Raw genomic sequence first — 20137 nt, forward strand, 5'->3', positions numbered from 1 at the left:
TGCACGTTCGTGCAGCAGGGTACTGCACGTTCGTGCAGTACGCTGCACGTTCGTGTGCTCCACGTTCGTGTAGTGTACTACACGAACGTGTACTGCACGTTCGTGCAGTCTGCTACACGAACGTGTGCTACACGTTCGTGCAGCAAACGACTGCCGATGTGCAGCCCCGGGGTTCATTCCCCGGGCCATTTCCGACGTGCTTAAACGTCCAAAGTCGATTCTAGCACGATTTCCATTAATAACCATCTCAAATATCATCAAAAACGCCAATAGAAACGCGATTACGATTCGTTTAATTCGTTAAAACGAAATAACCCTTATTTATCAATTCTCATAATAAAAACGTTATGCTTACCTCGATTTGAAGCTTAGCGATGATAGAGAATCGAATTCTGAACGAATCGATATAAAGAACTCGCGATTTGGACGAGAAACGGCGAAACGGCGACGGATCGTAATCGTTCGTCAAAACCTTCTGTGAGTTTCTTTCTCCTTCTGATCATTCCTTATTCTTAAGGAAACATATATATAGTTTGGCAAATTTGCCACTTTAATCCTTCATTTCTTTAACTTAAACCAATTCTCTTTTAAACTTTCCAATTTAACCAAACGGTTAAATTATCCTTTTAACTCGATTATCTACGTATTATTTATATCCAAATAAACAATACTACTCCAAATATAATTATTCTCGTCGATAATCTTCCAATTACTATTCTCGAGGCTAAATTGGCTAATTTGTACTTTGATCCTTGAATTCTTCAAAATTGACAATTTAGCCCAAAATGAATCCGCGTCCAAATTTTAAAAGGTCTCCGATTGACCTGAAACTTTTACCACCAATACTATAAAACATTTCGCGGACCTTGGCGAAATAATTTCATTTTCGGACTTAACTGGTTAAATTACCACTTTAGTCCCTGAACTCTAGTTTGTAACTTTTCTTGATATTTTTCCTTATTTTCTTATTCTAATCTTCAAACATATACGTCTTACTCCATATTATCCTTTTCTTTAATATCCCATATCTTTATCTTTGCAACTCCGGTCCTTTTCTGCCGGACACGTTGCACTAAACGGCACCTGAACTTACGGGGTATTACAAGCAGTTTGTGAAAGTATGATGTGAGGGATGAGAATTATAGCTTACAAATGGAATTCTTGGTTCATAGAAGTTTAAAACTTCACCAGGCTTACCGTGAGTTATACCTCTTCTTTTCAGGTTTTGGTTCATAGTCCAAAAAACACCGAAACTGATGCATTTATATTTATAAGAGAAACTAATCCAGCAAGTGTTTTTCTGTTTTGAAATAAGTGGGGGATTGTTGTGAAAAATTGTTTTAATTTGTCCTATTCTTAATTTGTCATTTTGTGTTATTTCAAAACAACATAAATCCCACATGGGAAATGTAGAGCTCCAATATTGAGTTTATAAGGGTTTATGCAATATAGGCTCATAAGTGTGTTGAGGGGGAAGCAATGGGCTCGCGCACCGAAACTGATGCATTTATATTTATAAGAGAAACTAATCCAGCAAGTGTTTTTCTATTTTGAAATAAGTGGGGGATTGTTGTGAAAAAATTGTTTTAATTTGTCCTATTCTTAATTTGTCATTTTGTGTTATTTCAAAACAACATAAATCCCACATGGGAAGTGTAAAGCTCCAATATTGAGTTTATAAGGGTTTATGCAATATAGGCTCATAAGTGTGTTGAGGGGGAAGCAATGGGCTCGCGCCCCCCCCCCTCTCCGGAGTAGGCTTGAGGGTTGGAGTTCGGGATGAAAGTCAAGTGGGCTTGTCCGAGGCTTGACTAAACTTTTTGCAGCCCGTTATAATTTTATTTATTATTTAATAATTAAAGCCTTATATGAGAAGGTCCTATTTTAGCATATGTTAAATTATTTTTGCTTGAAGCCTAAAAATCTGGAACAAATCTTGACTGAGTTTAATTAAAACGTTTTTATTTATTTAACCATGTTTTTAATTAAGGATCCTCCACTCACTGATTTCGGTTATGTTTAACTTAACCTCTTTTACGTCCTCATTCATTTACTTGCTGATTACGAATTTAAAATTGAAATGAGATCATGGCTGGATTAGTGGGATACAAAAATCGTATCAAATATTTTATTCACTGCTACTTTTGATCCTATTTTCGAATTAAATAGATGGCTTAGTTGTATCCTGGGGTATACGCTGAATATAGCGAAATATACTTTAGGTCAGTGAAACATTTTTCACGCCTCAAAGCTTTTACATTCTGTTCATCTCTCTGAATTATACAACAGAGGGTAGGCATGGAGAAATAGAAATAGAAATGAAAGTGACACATGTAGGGTAGAGATGATTTACGTAAAACATGTAAAATAATCCCGTTTAATGACATTAAATGTAAAGAAAAAGTTAGCACAACTGAAAGATTTTGATAGCCTTAGCAAAAATGTAAAAAAGATCCTTATTTAGCCCATTTGTGTAATTTTCTCTATTTAAAATGGCATAACAAAGTGCAGGAGTGGAATAGTCCATTTGGTGACTGAATCACCCTTAAACAATCGATTATAAAACTAGATTTCTTAATTCAGTCTAATTCAAATCAATTGGCCATCTAAATAAATATCTAGATCATAGATAATACAAAAAGAGTTTGCCAAAGATATTTTCCCTGAGGTGATCGTTAGAGCATTAGAATTGTAAATTTTGTTTTTCTTTTCTGTAATTTATAATAAAACAATAAATAAACAGTTAAAACAAACAAATATTAACATTTCGGTTTAGTTTAATTTTTGTTAGAATGAAAACCAAATAATGCATTTACCTAAATGAAGCCCGCCAATGAGAAATGTAGTTATTCACTTTCTCCGTTCAAAGTGTAAATTAATTCCTACGAAATGACGCAAGTGCTGTTGCAACCCCATAAACAAATCCCTGTTATCTTCTTTCTTTATGCAAGAGCGAGCCCTTACTACGTATTCCAACTGTGGCCCGTACATGTGTGCGGCGCATGCTGCTTTGTATGCGACCAGTTCCAGCTTATCTGTTGCAAATAGAAGTTAAATCGTAATCCACGAAAATAAGGATAAAAATGTTATAATACCTGCAGCAATTTCTGATGCAAAAAGGTTGTTGCTGAAATGACGGGTCAACCACCACCTACATCGCAACCTCCAAGCCTTTCCTGAATTCCCACAAATAAACAATTTGGGGATTCTGTTGTATCGAACAGAGTGACCTTGCACCTTTTTGCCTTCATTTCCATGCAAACACACTGACATAGCGTCCTCTTCGTACTGAGAGACCTTAAGGAAGCATAAAGCAAACTCTCTCCATATCTTATGTTCCCCAAAGACAGCCTCCAGATGCAACGCAATCATTTCCAAAAGGGACTCAGGCCTATAATACCCTGCAACACATGAGATTGAAACAGTGTTTTCATTTTATCTTTGGAAAAAGATCAACCAAGACTTTAAACTTACTAAAGACACGAGGATTTGAAAACATATAATATCAAAAGAAGACCTAGAAAAATAAAGATTCCAGTTCTGTTAATAAATGAAAGAAAATAACCAATGTCCACAAGTTGTACCTACTCCAGAAAGAAAGAAAAATTACAGAACAAAACTCAATGTGAAGGAATGATTTGGGGGTGGAGTGGGCAGTTCGATAAACAGCTTCCAACTAAATGACTTGAAATACAAAAATTAGCTGACGAGTGCATTTGATAACACATCTTTCTTTGCACTTAGGGCCTGATAGGATTGCACTGGTATAAAAACACATTTTAGTACACGAACAATAACAGTTCCAGTGTCATGTCTAATAAGGAAAGAATTTTATCGCGTGCAACACAATAACAGACAGTTTGTTAGCAACACATTTTTCTTGTGGTTTCAGACATTTTAATTTTTAGAATTTAATTACTAAAAAAAATCCAATAAATAGAATTTCATAAACATAAGGAATCATTGAAAGATGGAGACAGGCATAGCAAACATTAATCACGTGCATATAAAATGTACCCTTTTGATGCAAGCTGATAAGCTTATCCAATGACTCGCCACATGTAGGATCACTCTTTAAAGTGTCCTCAAAACAGGTTGATAGCATGACACCGTTCTTAGGATCAACACGCTCTAGAATGTGAGCCCTCAATCTGCAGAAAAGACCATTTGTAAGAGTTCTTGCCTAAGAAACAACAAAGAGTGAAGCATATGAAAAGAGCACTAGAGCTTAATAGGGGAGCTTCCAACAATTTGGAACTCCATTAAACTTCTACAAAATGTGAAATATCCCTTGATATTGAATCATCAATAACAAAACAGACATGCAAAAAAAAGCAGATCCAGGAATTTTTATTTATCTTATAGATAAAATGATATGATAACATCCTAAAACACCTAGGGTGCACATGATTAGGAATTTACAGACTCATATGTAATCTAAATCCCACTGAGATAAGGAATTCTTAATTACAAAAGCATTGAAGCTTTCATGTGCATACCATGAATAAAGGGGCCACCTGGAACACACTATCTCCCTGGTTGCAAGGCAGTGAAGGGACAGACACATTTGTATGCAGCCTTCTCCTTGCATTTTGCAAAAAGACTGTTTTGCAGCTCGAACCCTTGACCCACAGGTTGCCAAAAGAGCAGCTATAACACTGCCCCTTTACTTGCCCTCAGTCACAACAAATAGATGTCGATCCAAAATCCAATGAACCAACTGAAACTTTTTTAACTATAAACATAAAATTAGAACAGAGAACTAAGTTGTTATACATTTGAAATACATTGCAGCAACTGAAGAATCTGGTATTGAGAGTATAACAAACTGATCCTCATTATATTCAAGTGTTTTATGAGGAAGAAAGGTTATTAGGAGCTTTCAGCCCCAAACCAACAATACTCTCTTGATAATAAAAGAAAAGAAAAGAATGGTATAGTCATGTTTGGAAGAAGGGCAATTAGCAGTTTCCTGATCCTTCTGATGATATCACTAAGAATGCTTGGGATTTTATCAGTAGCAATTTCAGAGTATCTCCTAATTCTGATGATAAGATCTCTTGGAAGGCAAGTAGGAATGGGTTATTTTCTATCAGCAGCTTATGGAAGAGTTTGATCCCTCTATCTCCTTCTGTTACTTGGTATTCTTTGTCTGGTTTCCAGGGTATGTCCCCAGATTTTCGTTTATTTTGTGGTTATGCCTGAACAAAAGAATTCTTACCAAGGATAAGTTGCTGAAGTGGAAGGTTGTGACTTCTGATGTTTACAGTCTTTGTGATAATAATGGTTCTGAAAGTATTGGCCATCTGTTTTTCAATTGCTGCTTTTCTCAGAATGTTTGGTCAAGAGTTATTGAGGTCCTGGGGTTCAGAAGGAGCTCCCTTTCCTGGAATACAGAAGTCAGTTTTTTTACAAGGAGAGCTGCTGGTAAGTCCTTAACTGCTAAGACAAGGAAGAATATGGTTAAGGCTGCAGTCTATTACATTTTAAAAGCCAGAAACGATGTCATTTTTAATCAGATTTCTTCTCCTGCTGATCAAGTTTTCAAGAATATGGTTAAGGCTGTTGAGATGAGAAATTAAGGGCTCAAAGAGATAGTTGTGTGCTTGGCTGGTTAGCCTGTTTATTCTGTTCTTCTTTTTGCAGCTTCTGTTTTTGTTCTTAGTTGTTGTTGCTGGCCTTTTTTGTTTGTTAAGCTTCTTATTGTTTCATTTATTAGGAAATATTTAAGGACTTACATTTTCAAATTGCAGAATGATTGCATCTAGTGTAAGACTGCATTAAATAAGGTGCGGTGGCATCTACTGAAGCAGCTATCTATTCACATAAAGGACTATTGGCAACTAAATATATTTATCTAAGAACTTATAATTAGGTGATCTGGTTACGTTTTAATATCTTAATAAAGCCAGAGCTGATTCCCTTTGTCCCTCTTGCGTGCGTGAGAACTGACACAGGGAGAGAGAGCTTCTGCAGAGAGCCCAACAAACATCTGCCTCTCCGCTTTGTGAGGTTTGAGAGTGGTTACTTCTTATACCAACCTTGCCCTGCTGCTTTTACACAACAAGTTCCCACAACATGAATCTAGAACTCTCCAATAACAAAGGATCAAATTGCCAAGGTTTAGGCACAGAATGGCGTCTAGATAAAAAGGATTAATCCACACTCCACCTAGTTCCAAAATTCACCACAAAATAGGATTGGTCAACTCCTTAATCCGAGATGACAAGCTTACTCCCTTTGGGTGACACTAGTATGCCTCATAAATGAAAATCTTATTTCCCACCAAATTAACAATGCCAGAAAACACACAGTTCCCAAAAATTCGTCAAGCAGTATCCAAATGGATTTAATAAATAATATATTTCTATTTACTTGTGCAATTAATTTAATTTTCCTTTCCCAGGAGTATATATATTTCCATTTTCACCCACATTTGGCAACAAGAAACATTGATAACGTACAGAAAATATAAGGCAATCACCTGTTAGCAAGTGCTGAATTTGAATTGTCACAAAACTTCTCCAGTACATCAAGGGCCTCTGCAAACTTGTCTCCAATGAGTAATAACTGGAATAAAATGGCAATAGATGAATTCAGGCATCATAACACTAACCAGAAATAACAAAATTAATCAACTGCATGTGGATAATGACATAATGCAATATTCAAAGTAATAGTTCAACTACAGCAAGTGTAAAAGTTTGAGATGCCAAATGAGAGTTATAAATTTTTAACAGAAAAAAAGGGAACAGCTTGCTTCTACAAGTTTCTTTTCTGACCCAAGTATAGAGAGAACCTGGCAAAAGCACCTTGAATGGAGCGAAAAGGTAGGTTTCCAATGTCAAAACATACAGAATCAACATGCAGGTTTTCTTTCCTTTATTTATTATATATTTTAACTATGTGTAGCTCTTTGAGGAAAAAAAAAACTATGTGTAGCTCCATCGTAATCCTTATAATGATGTGAAAACATACAAAAGAATTCACATAAAAGAATCTAATATTGGATCCTTCTTCATCAATATGACAATTATAAATTTAGATCTTCTTAGACAGATTAAGCAAGTGCTAAAATCAGATTTTTTTTCGCTGACGGGACTAATTTTACAACAAAATAATAGGATCAATTCCAACAAGAAAGTTAAAATTCCACTATGACGCAAACAATATTCTGAAAATAATGAGAAAACATCTAAGTTACATTGGCTTTACCTGTATTAATGGAATTAGAGCCGCCGAATCTGGAGGGGTTGAATAAATAGCTGCTTGTAAGTACCTCACTGCATGTTTATATTCATCATCTTGAATCACCCTATCCGACCCACAATACTCACTTCGCATAGGCAACAACCATGAATCCCAGCTCTCTTTGGCAAGAATAGAACATTCCGAAATGAGTTCATAGACTTAGAAAAATACAGGATAAGTGCAGCTACCAAACACATAAACTTTGTCGGAATGGAAATTAACTTAGTTAAAATATGAGCAATATGCTACAGATAAGGTAGCTGTAAATCTGGGTTAGATATGGTAGCAGTCAAACTATACAGAATTTGAGAGAATCAATTTATTAATAAATTTACGGCTGTATCACCTAAAGGAGACTCCAGGTAAAGGGCTATTATTTAAGAAACATGGACAGATATTTAAGTAAATTAGATATTCGATTAAAATTAAGTGAAATCTCAAAGAATCCCATAATTTAGTGCGGGTTGAAAGCTACATTAATGCAGATTGGGCTGGGAGCACTACTGATCGGAAGCCTACATCAGTTTATTGAACTTCAGTTGCAGAAAATTTAGTCACTTGGAGAAGAAAATAGCAAAATGTGGCTAGAAGTAGTGCTAAAGCTGAATTTAGAGCTGTTGCTCATGGGATTTGTGATAACAAGGCTGCAATTGCAATGGCTCATCCTGTTCTTCATGACAGAACAAAACATTTATAAGTTGATAAGCATTTGATTAAGAAAAACCTTGAGAAGGGATTGATTTGTATGCCATACATGCCAACCACTGAGCAGATTGTAGATATACTTACAAAGGGACTGCATAAAGTACTTTGATCACGTAACTAGTATTAAAAATAAAACTATTGTAGATGCCTCACCAAACAGTTCGATCTTTTGGGTGAATTGGTTACGTAACATGGTATGAGAGCCTCTATGATCAAAAGGTCTAAAGTTCGATCCTTGGCAACCCACATTTAATTAATTAAAAAATTTGAGCACAAGGTAAGATGGGCCAGTGCACGTTCAGGCTGGTGTTAAGATAATAAAACTATTGTTGAAGCCTCACCCAACCACCAATAGCTTGAGCTTTTGGGTAATTGGTTATTTAAACAACTAACAAGCTGGTAAGAGACGACATTCCAACTTGAGGGGGAGCGATGAAAAGGAAATTAATTTAGTCAAGATAAGAGCAATATTTTAGTTTAGAGATAGATTACATGTAAATCTAGTGTAAGTATGATAGTTGTCAAACTATACAAAAAAGGAAAAATAATATATAGGTGAAGTACAATTACTATAAAGCATGCAAAGAAGTATTATTCTTTGTTTTTGTCAAATAACCATTCAACCCAAAAGCTCAAGGTGTTGGGTGAGGCTTTAACAATAGGCATATCTTAACACACCCTGCACGCTTCATGTTCACTGGACTTGAAGTGTGAACAAACAAGCATGCACGCCCATCTCACCTTGTGCTCAAATTAATTTTTTTATTGATTAATCAAATGGGAGTTGCTAAGGATTGAACTCTAGACCTTTCAATCATATAGGGTCTGATGCCATGTCAAATAACCATTCCAGCTAAAAGCTCAAGTTGTTGGGTGAGGCATTAATAATAGTTATATCTTAACAGATATCCTCTTCTCAACAAACAAAAGCATAAATGTAAAGCTCTTCTAATAACAAGGATTGAGCTATCAAAAACTGGGAGGCACCTGGGTTAGCTGCAGCCCTAATATCAATACAACTAATAAAATTTATGCTTCTTCGTTAAGTCAATTTTGTGGTCATGAAAAATTTCTTGCTGTGAAAATCACTTAGATTTAGTAATATATAGCAGAATATGGGTTCAGCAATAAAACATGTAATTTGAGGTTGACCATGCAAGGATAGTTCCAATCTCTAATCTTCTTGTTTAACTTAAAATAAAAGGTGAGCTTATGTGCATCCAAGTGCCAGGACGTGTATTCCCTAAACTAAGTACTTCCGAGTAATAGAAACATACATATAGCTTGAACAGAAGAACTGTTCTATCCAATTTTACTAATTACTGCCCCATTTCCTTTACAAATAATATACTAAGGCCTCACTTGGTTCGTAAATGTATACTTCCCGGTAAGTATACTTCCCGGAAAGTTAATTGTTGAGGAAGTTAGTAGAAAGGAAATTCATAATTGTTTTACTTGGTTTCCTTACTAACTTCCCGGGAAGTTGTAATTTAATTTTAATTAATTAAAATCTAAAGCCGATATTATCCTTTATAACTAACTAGGCTAATTAAATGTAGGGACATAGTTGTATTTTCTATCAAGTTAACTAGGGAAGTTCTACTTACCTAGGTTTGGGTAGGGACCCTAGTCAAAGAGAAGTCAAATTGCTAACTTTCCGGGAAGTAACACGTATAAGTTGAACCAAGTACGAAAATTTTGGTACTTCCCGGGAAGTTAAACTTCCCTTACTCACTTACCCCCAACCAAGCGAGGCCTAACTTTCAATTGTTCAATCTCAATAATCTTTCCTCAGTTTCAAAAAACCTAGAATTCTGGATTTCCTGAATTACAAAGTTCTTTGTTATGGGATTCCTAATTATAAATATGCATGATGGCACAATTAACTAAGTGATGAACAACTAAACATTTTCAAAGATCGCTGGAAACTTGCATGAGTTAGGAAAGTTAATTCACTCTAATAGAGTAAAATGGCTTAAAAAAACATACAAATATGAGTAAAAAATAATAAAGGTAAAGGGATACGGAGCTCACTTCGGGCAGACAAATAGGGGGCAAATTGGTTATGCCCACCATCATGATCGACATGCACTTCATTTTCAGCAGAGCTAACATAGGAACCATGTGGCCGGAAGTCTTGTTGGACATTGTTTTGCAGGTTAACATCAACCTCCATAGCACCCACTTCTTCGTGAAGATCATAATTTGCTTTCGCTGACATTTCTTTACCAATCATGACAGAAGTCTCTGAGCCACATTGAAAAAAAGAATCAGCTTCACTGTTGATGAGAGCATTGCGGCCCTCTGACCCTCCAACTTCATAACTGAATATTCTAGCTGACATGTCTGTATGCGTGGGGCTACCAATTAGGTCATAATTTTTCCACTGCATTTGTTCTGGGATGCTAGAATAAAAAAGTTGATAAAATATCATGCCAATGATCAAATTGAACATTGGATGACCCTCAAATTGAGATTCTTGCACCAGGCTGCAAAAATGAGCAGAACTACATTTCAGATCCAGTCATTTGCAAAAGGCCAAAAATCACATGAAAGTGCCGATGTCATTGTTGGTTATAACTTATAAGCAAAGAGCACAATACATTAAAAAAGAAATCACACAAACAATAAATGTAAAGCTATTACCAACCAGCACAATCACATGTTTTATGCTTTTATCCTTAATCATAGTGCATAATGAATTTAACATTTTGCTTTAATCAAAAATTAAAATGTGTGTTATATTACTTAGAATATGCATTCTGTGCATAGCAATTATATGCAGATCATAAAGGAAGTATTTTTTTTAAAAAATAAAAAAGCTGTAAACCACAAAACGTATAATGTTGTGAAAGAAACCAAAGCCAAAAATCTCACAGATTAGTCAACTTAGATGCTTTACTATTTACCTTGGCCTCTCCTCTCCCGCCTCACCTCATTAAACCCAAGACGATGAAAACTATGTACAAATCAGCAACACAAAATGCTAGCCTCTAACTACTAAATTTGACATTGAAGACAGTAATCACCTTATAAAATGTCTATGAGCAGTATTGTATAAGTAGATTCATGATACATATCCCAGAAACTATATTTTCCATACCTAAGTTGGTTTTTAGTTTAAAAGCCATTTTGTTGAACGAAAGGAGAAGCTACAACTTATTTCTCAAGTCTCAACAAAGGTAAATATATATAGATATATAGATATATATTACATAAGCAATTGTCTCAGTCTAGAAAAAACTAAATATATAGCTGATTAAATGATGTGAAAGCAATTCGATGTGAAGGCAATTTAATATCACCCCAAATCCCCAAGGTGCAAATTACTAACATTCAAAACAAAAATACGAGATAGGCGCAAAAGCTTGGAACTGCAACATCTGAAGAAAATTGTGAGCATAATGTATCAATTGAACCAACCACAAATTGCCAGAGCTTAAGTGTGATTCCTAAATTTTACTAGCATCATTTTCTTTTGGAAATATTTAGCATTCTATTCTACTATTAAGCCATTATGAAGATGGATCCTATAACCCATATAATAACCCTAAAGCTCAATCATAAAAACACATTTATTTTGAGCTTGCTTCGTACATCTAGACATAGTTTTGAGCAAGCAAATAAAAGGTTAAACCTTCTAGCATTCGGGCGTTCACCTTCAGTGTTTCCCTGCATCACTCGGAAAAGTATGGACTCTAATTCAACAAGAAATTTGTCCTGCTCAACAAATAAAGTGGAAATGGAATTGGCATCAAATGGAGGCAAACTCAATGACAAAAACAAAAGAGAGCACTATTGTGAATAAAATACCTCTGTCATAGAAGGATTCCTTTTTCGTTTCTTGGATATATTGATTCCAATATTCCTCATCCAAGTATCAAAAATGCCATCGAAAGCCGTCAAATCTGAATTGGCACCTTCTATATGCTTCATAATCTCCATAGATACCTAAATTTTTTGTTTTATAAGTGAATTGCACATTTAAAACACATCAGTATGAGAGAATTTATGAAATACCAAATACTTGAAGCGATTGGTGGTAGGATCAGAGTCTTTGTATGTGGCTTTTAATAAAATGCTGAGAACACCGCTTGCTTCAACCCAATTATGTTGCCTAACCAACTCCTGCAAAAGACGGCATAATCTGAGACGATTTTCGGGTCGGACATTGCAGGAGCCTAGTCCAAGAAGGTAAGATGGCTTAGATGTAGACAATAAAAATCCCTTATAATACTCTTCAAGATATTCCTCCTCCTCTATTATTGTATCCATCTCCGTTTGGCGTTTCTTCCATTTCTTAGTATCTCTTGATTTTGTTATGTCCAATTCTCCGGTCATCTGTAACAAAAAAAATTAACATAATGTTCAAACAAAATTAACAAATAAACTATCAAAAACCTCAACAAATATATTAAACAATTCACACAGTAATAAGAAATTCACTAACTAATTTGAACAAAACAATCAAAAACACATGCCTCTTATAAGAGCGAGCGAGCGAGCGGCGGCAGCTAGCAGAAAAAGGGAGCGGCAGCTTCGAACGGCGTAAAGCAGCGGAAGGGGCGAGATAATTAAGATTTGGCGGCTACTACTAGCATACTAGTCCATATATATACTTTACTAATTCTAATTAGGCAAAAGGTACAAAAAACCCTCCAAGTTTACTGAAAAGTACATAACAGGCGCTTAACTTATTTTTGACACAAATAAACCCTCACAATTCTAAAATCGAGCAAAAACACCCCTCCAAGTTTGACTTTGACAAACAGACGTTAAATAGGTAACGTGGTATTAGGAAAAAAGTTCAAAAACATCCTTACTTTTTGAAATACTTACTAAAATTTTTTATTTCAATTTTTTTATTATTTCACCCTCGTAAAAGGTTCAAAAATACCTTCAATTTTTAAAACACTTACCACTTTTATAATTATATATCTTTTTGTATTATTTCACCCTCTTATTTCTAATTACTCTAATAAATTTTTTTATTAAAATCAAATAAAAATTAAACCACTGTAACCCAATACTTTCGGAACATACGACAGCGGATCACCCGAATCAATAATTTTTTTATTTTTAATTAAAAAAATTAGAAAATAACAACCTCAGTTAACTAAATTTCAATTAATAAAACCTAATTAATTATAGTTGATAACCAAAAAATAAATTAATTATTTCCGACACCGCCGCCTCGGACCCGCCACCACGCCGCCGCCCTCTTCTGGCTGGGGAAGACAGATCTGCCTTCCCCAGCCGGAAGAGGGCGGCGGCGTGGCGGCGGGTTCGAGGCAGCGGTGGATATGGGGTGGTGAGTCGGGGGTTGCCGGGAAGAAGGTCAGGAAAATATGTTTATTTTAAAAAAAAAATTGGTGGAGAAGAGGGTTTAATTGAATGAATTTTAAGTTAAGGGTACATTTGAACCTTTCATGAGGGTGAAATAATAAAAGAAATTGAAATATGAATTTAGTAAATATATTAAATTTAAGTATGTTTTTGAACTTTTCTCCTAGTGCCACATCAACAGTTTAACGTCCGTTTGTCAAAGTCATGGACGGAGGGGTTTTTCTGTTAGATTTTAGAACTGTGAGGGTTTATTTATGGCGAAAATATAGTTAAGGGGCTGTCTTGTACTTTTGGATAATCTTTGAAGGTTTTTTGTACATTTTGCCTTCTAATTATAATACAATTATTTTCATTTATATTACACCACTTAAACCCTAACATTTTAAAATTACATTAATATTATTAAAATACTCTTTTATTATATTTTCCACTGATCGTATATTCTCACAATAACACATTATTTTGATAGTACTTTTAATTTTAATTTTAATTTTTATATATATTTAATTTCAATTTAATAAGATTTGAAAATAAAATTAATTGATTAAATTTTTATTAATAGTTTTGAACTAGATTAATTTTAGAAATAAAATTTTGAAATAATTAAGATTTAATTAATTTATTTTTATCAAAAAAATATATAATTTTAAATTAGTTTTAATAATTCATTCAATAAATTTATTTAATTAAATTTTAATTAGCTAATTAAAAAATTAATTTTTTATAATATATATGAATTTTATAACAATATAATTAATTAATTTGATTTAAAATTTGGGTTTAATTTTGATTTGTTTTTCGTGTGGTTTGATTAGGGATATCTTTAGTTTGGTTAGGGATGTTTTTGGCTTGGTTGGATTTATAGATGATGTCACTTCATTTTCACTCAATGACTTCTGCTAAGTTGACAACGATGTGGCCGGTGATGTGGCAAATTTTTTGGTTTCGTTCAGGAATTGTTAAAAAAATATTTTAAATATTTCAAAATGAGCTAAACTAGCCGATTTTAGAAAATTTAGTCTGGAGTCTGCCTTCTGAACCGGTGAATGAGACCTGCAAAACAGGGTAGAAGCTAACCGGACGGTTCGGTGTCCGATTAACTCTCCGATGCTAAAGTCAGTTTAGAGCTTTGAGCAGCGTTTTGAGTATATGAATGTAATTGTGATTTTAGGCATACCTCATGCTCCTTTTATAGTAGATGAATGCATACCTTGTACAGCCATAGTAGGTAAGTGAATCCTACTTTGTAGGGATCGAACTACTTTGTAGGGATTCACCCTGATTTGGCGTGATCTACCGTATTCGAACATGAGTCGTATTTAGGAACGTCTTCCTAAATAGTCTCGTCTTCCTAATATAGAACTTATCTTTCCATGTTGGAGATTATGTCCAAATGGGAAGATACTTTGAGATATTAGTAAATCATGACGATCTATCTGAATCCCGGATTAACGCGCTTTAGGCGGATCCTAAGGGGTTCGCTCTTCATCCGTATATCGGCGGATCTCAAGGGATTCGGCTGCCTTCCTTATACGTTCAGGTCTTCCATAGGGAGGCCGATATCACCTGAGAGTGGATCTCCTGTGACTCGACTCCATTGTAACTATCGTAGGATTCGGTATCCATCATTAGCCCCCCCGCAAGTGAGCTGAAGTGATTGGTATTCATGCCTTAGTAGATTTTGGCTCTTTTGGAGCTGAGCCTTTTTGTATTCTGGGCGAGTCGTTTCATATATTGGCAAGCCGCTTTTCTTCTCTAGTAAGATTCTCTTTCTTGCCACGTGCTGTTTATCATGAAGAACAAGTGTCTTTGTGCGCCATTTGTCATTCATCTGTTTTGACTTTTAAGGTTTCGTCTATTCAACTTCTTCGTCTTCTTGGGTTATATAAATGTTCATTTCCCTCTTTCTTCTTCACTTTTACTTTCGTTTTTCTCTATAGTTGCTCTATCATTTCTCAGCAAATTCTCAGTAAATTTAGTTGGCTTTTTTTTTACCTTCAAGATTCCTCGTTTTCGAGTTGCTCCCTATCTCTCCTTTGATCCAGCGTATTTGATTGCAAGGTATTTGCTTTTTCCTTGGTTTAAATTCCTGTTTTGAGTTTCTGGATTTCTTTTTTCTTTGTTGCTCCTGTTCTTCCTGTTCTTCATCTTTTCCTTCATTTGATCTTTTAAAATCTTAATTTTGTTGTCATTCCTTGTTCTCCCCCCCCCCCCCATTTTAAATTTTAAAATGTCAGAAGTAACTGAGGGGGTTCGGGGTGCTCGTGATGAATTGGAGTATACCCGAAGTTCCCTTTCTGTTGAACAGATAATTAGCTATGCTGAAGAATTTGGTTTTCCAGGGTCATATACTATTTTAAGACCTCGAAAATCATATCGGGCGAATCATAGTACAGATTCGTCTTCGAAGATAGTGATTTTTCACGAACAACTGTTAGCGGGTCTTAGGTTTCCTCTTGAATCTTTGATCATAGAGGTTTGTCGTAATTTAAGCATTCCTTTAGGTCAACTTCATCCCAATGCGATTCGCCTTCTTTGTTCTTTTATGGAGTCTTGTAGGGCTCGGGGGCAAGAGCCTACACTTGATTTTTTTTAATTATTTTTATGTTTTCTCTCGCCGAAAGGGCGAGGAGTTTATTTTTGCTGGCGGTCGACCGAACCGATCTCTTTTTAGTCTTCCGTCTTCTTTAAAGGGTTGGACCCCTAAATTTTTCTTGGTTCAAAATCCTTCCTTTTCTTCTTTTTCACGGAACTTTACTGCAAGTAAAGTTTCGCTTACAGCTATTCCTGAGTTGACCGATGGGGAAAAGAATTTTGCCTTGTCGTTGTTGTTGGATTGTCGCTTCAATAAGCACAAGTACAGCGTCGTTTTAGGGCAATATTTAAATCGCCGTGAAATACTTTTGGCGAGTCTTCCTTTAGAAGGTATTTTTCTAACTTTTTATTATGTTTGCTTTTTTGTAGGATGTCAACTTCTCTTGACAATTTGCTTGACAATTTTCATGTCGATATGAGTGTAGATATGGGCGAGGTTACTAGTAGCGTTCCCACTCCTACTGCCGTTCCGAATCCGAACCCTAGTTCGGTGGATCTCGCGCCTGCTGCTATTGATCAGGTGCCTTCTGTGAGTCCCGAGTCTTCTTCACTTCCTGCGAAGGGTTCGGATCCTTCTCTGAAGGAGTTGCCTACCGCCGGTAAGAAACGTCCTGCTGAGGATCAAGCCGGTGCTTCTTCCAAGCGCCCCAAGAAGAAGAAATCTTCTAAGGAGGCTCTTGTTGATGAGGTGCCTCGGTTCGCCGCCTGGGCGGATGCTCAAAATCCGCCTCGTCTTTCCAATGTTGCTATTCTTCATGCTTGCATGGAGAATATTATGATTAAGGAGGACATAGAGTCCATAGATCGTGACCATGGCGATGGTCTTGCTGAGTTTGCCTGTCTTGGTGGTTTTTCGGTGCGTTTTTCTTCTCTCATTTTGTATCGCCATTTGCTACCTTATATTTATTGTTTCTTTGTTATTTTATTTTGTAGGTGGTTCAATCCATCGTTGTTCTGGAGCGTGGCCGTGGAGATGCGGTGGATCAACTGAAGAAGCTTCAGAAAGATTCTGAATCCTGGCTGTCCGAGAAACGGAAGATGGAGGAGGAGGCTGGTGAAGCGACGGGTCTGATCCAGCAGCTGCGCTCATCCGTTGCTGCCAAGGGTCGAGAGATCTCTTCTTTAGAGGCTCGGGTTCAGACTTTGTCTGATGAGATCCAGTCTCTAAAGTCTTCTTCATATATTCTTACGAAAGAGAGGGATGATCTGAAGAAAGAGGAGGAGCGTCTACGCCGGCGTTTGGGCGACTCTGGGAGCTTTTATTCCCAGGTCATGACCCAATACCGGTTGGAAAATTGGGGCTAAGCTGCGGGAACAGAATCCTTGGATCGATCTTTCTGGGGTTAATCAACTGGATCCTGCCTCTTTGGCGAAAGAGGTGAAGGCGAAGTTTGATAAGCATAAGCAAGATGCTTTGCAAAAAGTTTAGCTTTTATTTCCTTTGTTTTGATTTTTGTATTGGATCGAGGCAGATCCATTATAACCTTTTTATAATTAATGTATAAATGATCTTTTGTGACCATTGATCTTCTTTCTTTATTTATCTGCAGAGTTAATCTAAACTCATGTTTGTGTTTATTTTTAGAAGTTAATTTAAACTTCTTTGATGTATGATCGCGAAACCAGTTAGGTTCGGTTGTGTATGATTTGTTTGTAAGTTCGATTGGATCCTTTAATTTCATTCTGACTCAGACAAGTCTAGATTGTTTTTAACTAAGATTCAAACGACTCTTGTTAAATTGTGTATATCGATTTGGGACTCAAACGAGTCTTTAAAATTTTGTATCTTAACGCTGAATCTGCTTTTATTTCAAAACGGAATGAGTACATGCCACAAACTAGTCTATTGGTAATATTTTCTTAGATGCTCTACATTCCAATATCTTGGTACCATGGATCCGGTCATTGTTTTTAGTTTGTAGGCGCCTTTGCCGGTAACTTCTTCTACTATGTAAGGGCCTTCCCAGTTTGCTTGCATTTTCTTGACTCCGGCGTTCCCTCTTCCGATTTCCGCGTTCCGTAAGACTAGATCGCTTATTTGGAATTTTTTGAATTTATTCTCTTGTTGTGGTATCATGCAGCTTGTTTCTTGTAAGTCGCGGCTCGGATTGTTGCTTCGTTTCTTCTTTCCTCTAGTAGGTCTAGACATAGCCTTATTCTCGCTTCGTTGGTTTCTTCTTCTAAGTAGTTCACTCTGATGCTGGGTACGCCAATTTCTATGGGGATCACTGCTTCAATGCCATAGGCGAGCCTGAAGGGTGTCTCGCGTGTTCCTTTCCTTTGAGTCGTTCTGTATGCCCACAGAACACTGTAAAGTTCTTGGGCCCAGTTATCTTTATACTGATCTAACCTCTTTTTTATTCCCTGTGCTATAGTTCGATTGGTAACTTCAGTCATTCCATTTGTTTGAAGGTGCGCTACCGATGTGAATTTCAGGTTTATCATTAGTTCTTTGCAGAATTCCTTGAATCGCTTGCAGTCGAATTGTTTTCCGTTGTCCGCTATCACTGTGTGAGGTATGCTGAATCGACATATCACTTCATTCTTGAAGAACTCTTCCACTCTGGCAGCAGTTATGGTTGCAACCGGTGCCACTTCAACCCATTTTGTGAAGTGTTCGATTGCGACGATCAGGAATTTCATTTGATGTTTTCCCGTTTCGAATGGTCCTACTATATCGATTCCCCATATGGCGAATGGCCAGGGGCTCTCCAGTGATCCTTGGGATGCTGCTGGCCTACAGCTGACATTGTCATGTCTCTGGCACTTGTCATATTTCTTTACTAGCGTCTTTGCATCTTCTTTGATGGTCGGCCAGTAGTAATTCTGGAGCATTGTTTTTCTTGCTATGGTGATCGCTCCTTTATTTGCTCCGCATATTCCTTCATGGATTTCTTTCAGGATGGAACCTCCTGTTTGGGGCGAGACACATCTCGACCAAGGATGAGTTAAGGAGGTTCGGTAGAGAAATCCGTTATGATATGAGTAATTGGCGGATTTTCGGATGACTCGGATGGCTTCGACATTGTCTGTTGGTAATTCGCCACGATCTAAGTATTTGATCAGCGGGGTCATCCAGGAATCAACTTCATCAATCGCCATGACTTCTTCTTCTTTGGTGTTTGGTAATCTGAGGGTTTCCTTTAACTGCATTTTTGTGAATAAGTCCCCTAATTCGGATGCTGACTTGGCGATGGCGTCAGCGTCGGTATTCTTTTCTCTTGGAATTTGAATGATCTCCCATTGTCCTCCTTGCGCTTCAAGTTGTCGAAGTTGCTTCATGACTTTTTCTAGATATTTGATCATTCCAGCCTCCTTGGCTTGATATTCTCCTTTGACTTGATTTACTACTAGATGAGAGTCGCTATAGATTTTTAGAATCTCCGTTCTTATCTCCAGTGCTAGGCCAAGGCCAGTAATTAAGGCTTCATATTCGGCAACGTTATTGCTGGCAGCGAATTGAATGTTCGCTCCGTACTCAATTTTGACTTTCCAGGGTCCTTTGAGGATGGCTCCTGCTCCGGCTCCTTTCTCGTTTGAGGCTCCATCTACGTGGAGTTCCCATATTAGCTCTGGTTTAGGCTGCTCGGCTTCGCCAGGAGTTATTTCCGCTAAGTCCGCCAAGGCTTGCGCTTTAAGAGTTGGGCGGGGTTCATATCTTATGTCATGTTCACTGAGCTGGATGGACCAATGGACTAGTCTCCCGGAGGTTTCTGGTCTTTGGTTTGCCTTTCGCAGCGGCTGATTCGTTCTAACTACCACGTTATGGCTCTGGAAGTAGTATTTTAGCTTTTTAGCTGTGGTTACTACAGCAAGTGCCATTTTTTTTGATCTCGGGGTATCTTACTTCCGCGCCCTTTAGGACTCGGCTGATGTAGTAGTTTAGCTTCATCTCGCCATCTTCCTCCCTTACCAGCACCGTTACAATGGTTTCTTTCCTAGTGCAGATGTATAAGTAGAGCGTTTCTCCCCTCAGCGGTCTGTTGAGTAATGGGGGGTGATCAGGAACTTCTTCAGTTCTTCAAATGCTTCTTCGCAGTCTTTGTTCCATTCGAATTTTTGTGTTCCTTTAAGGGCTTTGAAGAATGGCAAACATCTTTTTGCTGAGCAGGACATAAATCTACTGAGTGCTGTGATTCGCCCATTGAGTTTTTGAACTTCATTTATGTTATGTGGTGCCTTCATGTCCATGATTGCTTTGATCTTTTCTGGGTTTGCTTCTATTCCTCTTTGGGATATC

At 36.9% G+C, this 20137-nt stretch overlaps 2 protein-coding genes across 3 annotated transcripts; both read right to left on the reverse strand.

Annotated features, from left to right (window-relative positions):
* Nucleotides 1-2689: 2689 nt before the first annotated feature.
* Nucleotides 2690-12535, reverse strand: LOC126676159 (uncharacterized). Of its 2 annotated transcripts, XM_050370307.2 has the most exons (10): nucleotides 12438-12535; nucleotides 11977-12297; nucleotides 11770-11907; nucleotides 11594-11676; nucleotides 9991-10445; nucleotides 7216-7370; nucleotides 6485-6570; nucleotides 4018-4151; nucleotides 3096-3401; nucleotides 2690-3035 (listed from the first exon to the last, which is right to left on the reverse strand). In XM_050370307.2, the coding sequence occupies exons 2-10, from the start codon at nucleotides 12295-12297 to the stop codon at nucleotides 2851-2853; spliced, it is 1863 nt and encodes a 620-aa protein (XP_050226264.1). In that variant the 5' UTR covers nucleotides 12438-12535; the 3' UTR covers nucleotides 2690-2850. The 2 variants fall into 2 exon arrangements, with proteins under 2 accessions (XP_050226264.1, XP_050226265.1); XM_050370308.2 differs by lacking the exon at nucleotides 12438-12535 and having other exon boundaries at nucleotides 11984-12072.
* Nucleotides 12536-17970: 5435 nt separating this feature from the next.
* Nucleotides 17971-19719, reverse strand: LOC126678290 (uncharacterized). The gene has a single exon (XM_050373193.1). The coding sequence runs from the start codon at nucleotides 19717-19719 to the stop codon at nucleotides 17971-17973; it is 1749 nt and encodes a 582-aa protein (XP_050229150.1).
* Between the last annotated feature and the right edge of the window lie 418 nt (nucleotides 19720-20137).

The sequence above is a fragment of the Mercurialis annua genome, linkage group LG4 (assembly GCF_937616625.2).
Source record: "Mercurialis annua linkage group LG4, ddMerAnnu1.2, whole genome shotgun sequence".
Lineage (NCBI taxonomy): Eukaryota > Viridiplantae > Streptophyta > Magnoliopsida > Malpighiales > Euphorbiaceae > Mercurialis > Mercurialis annua.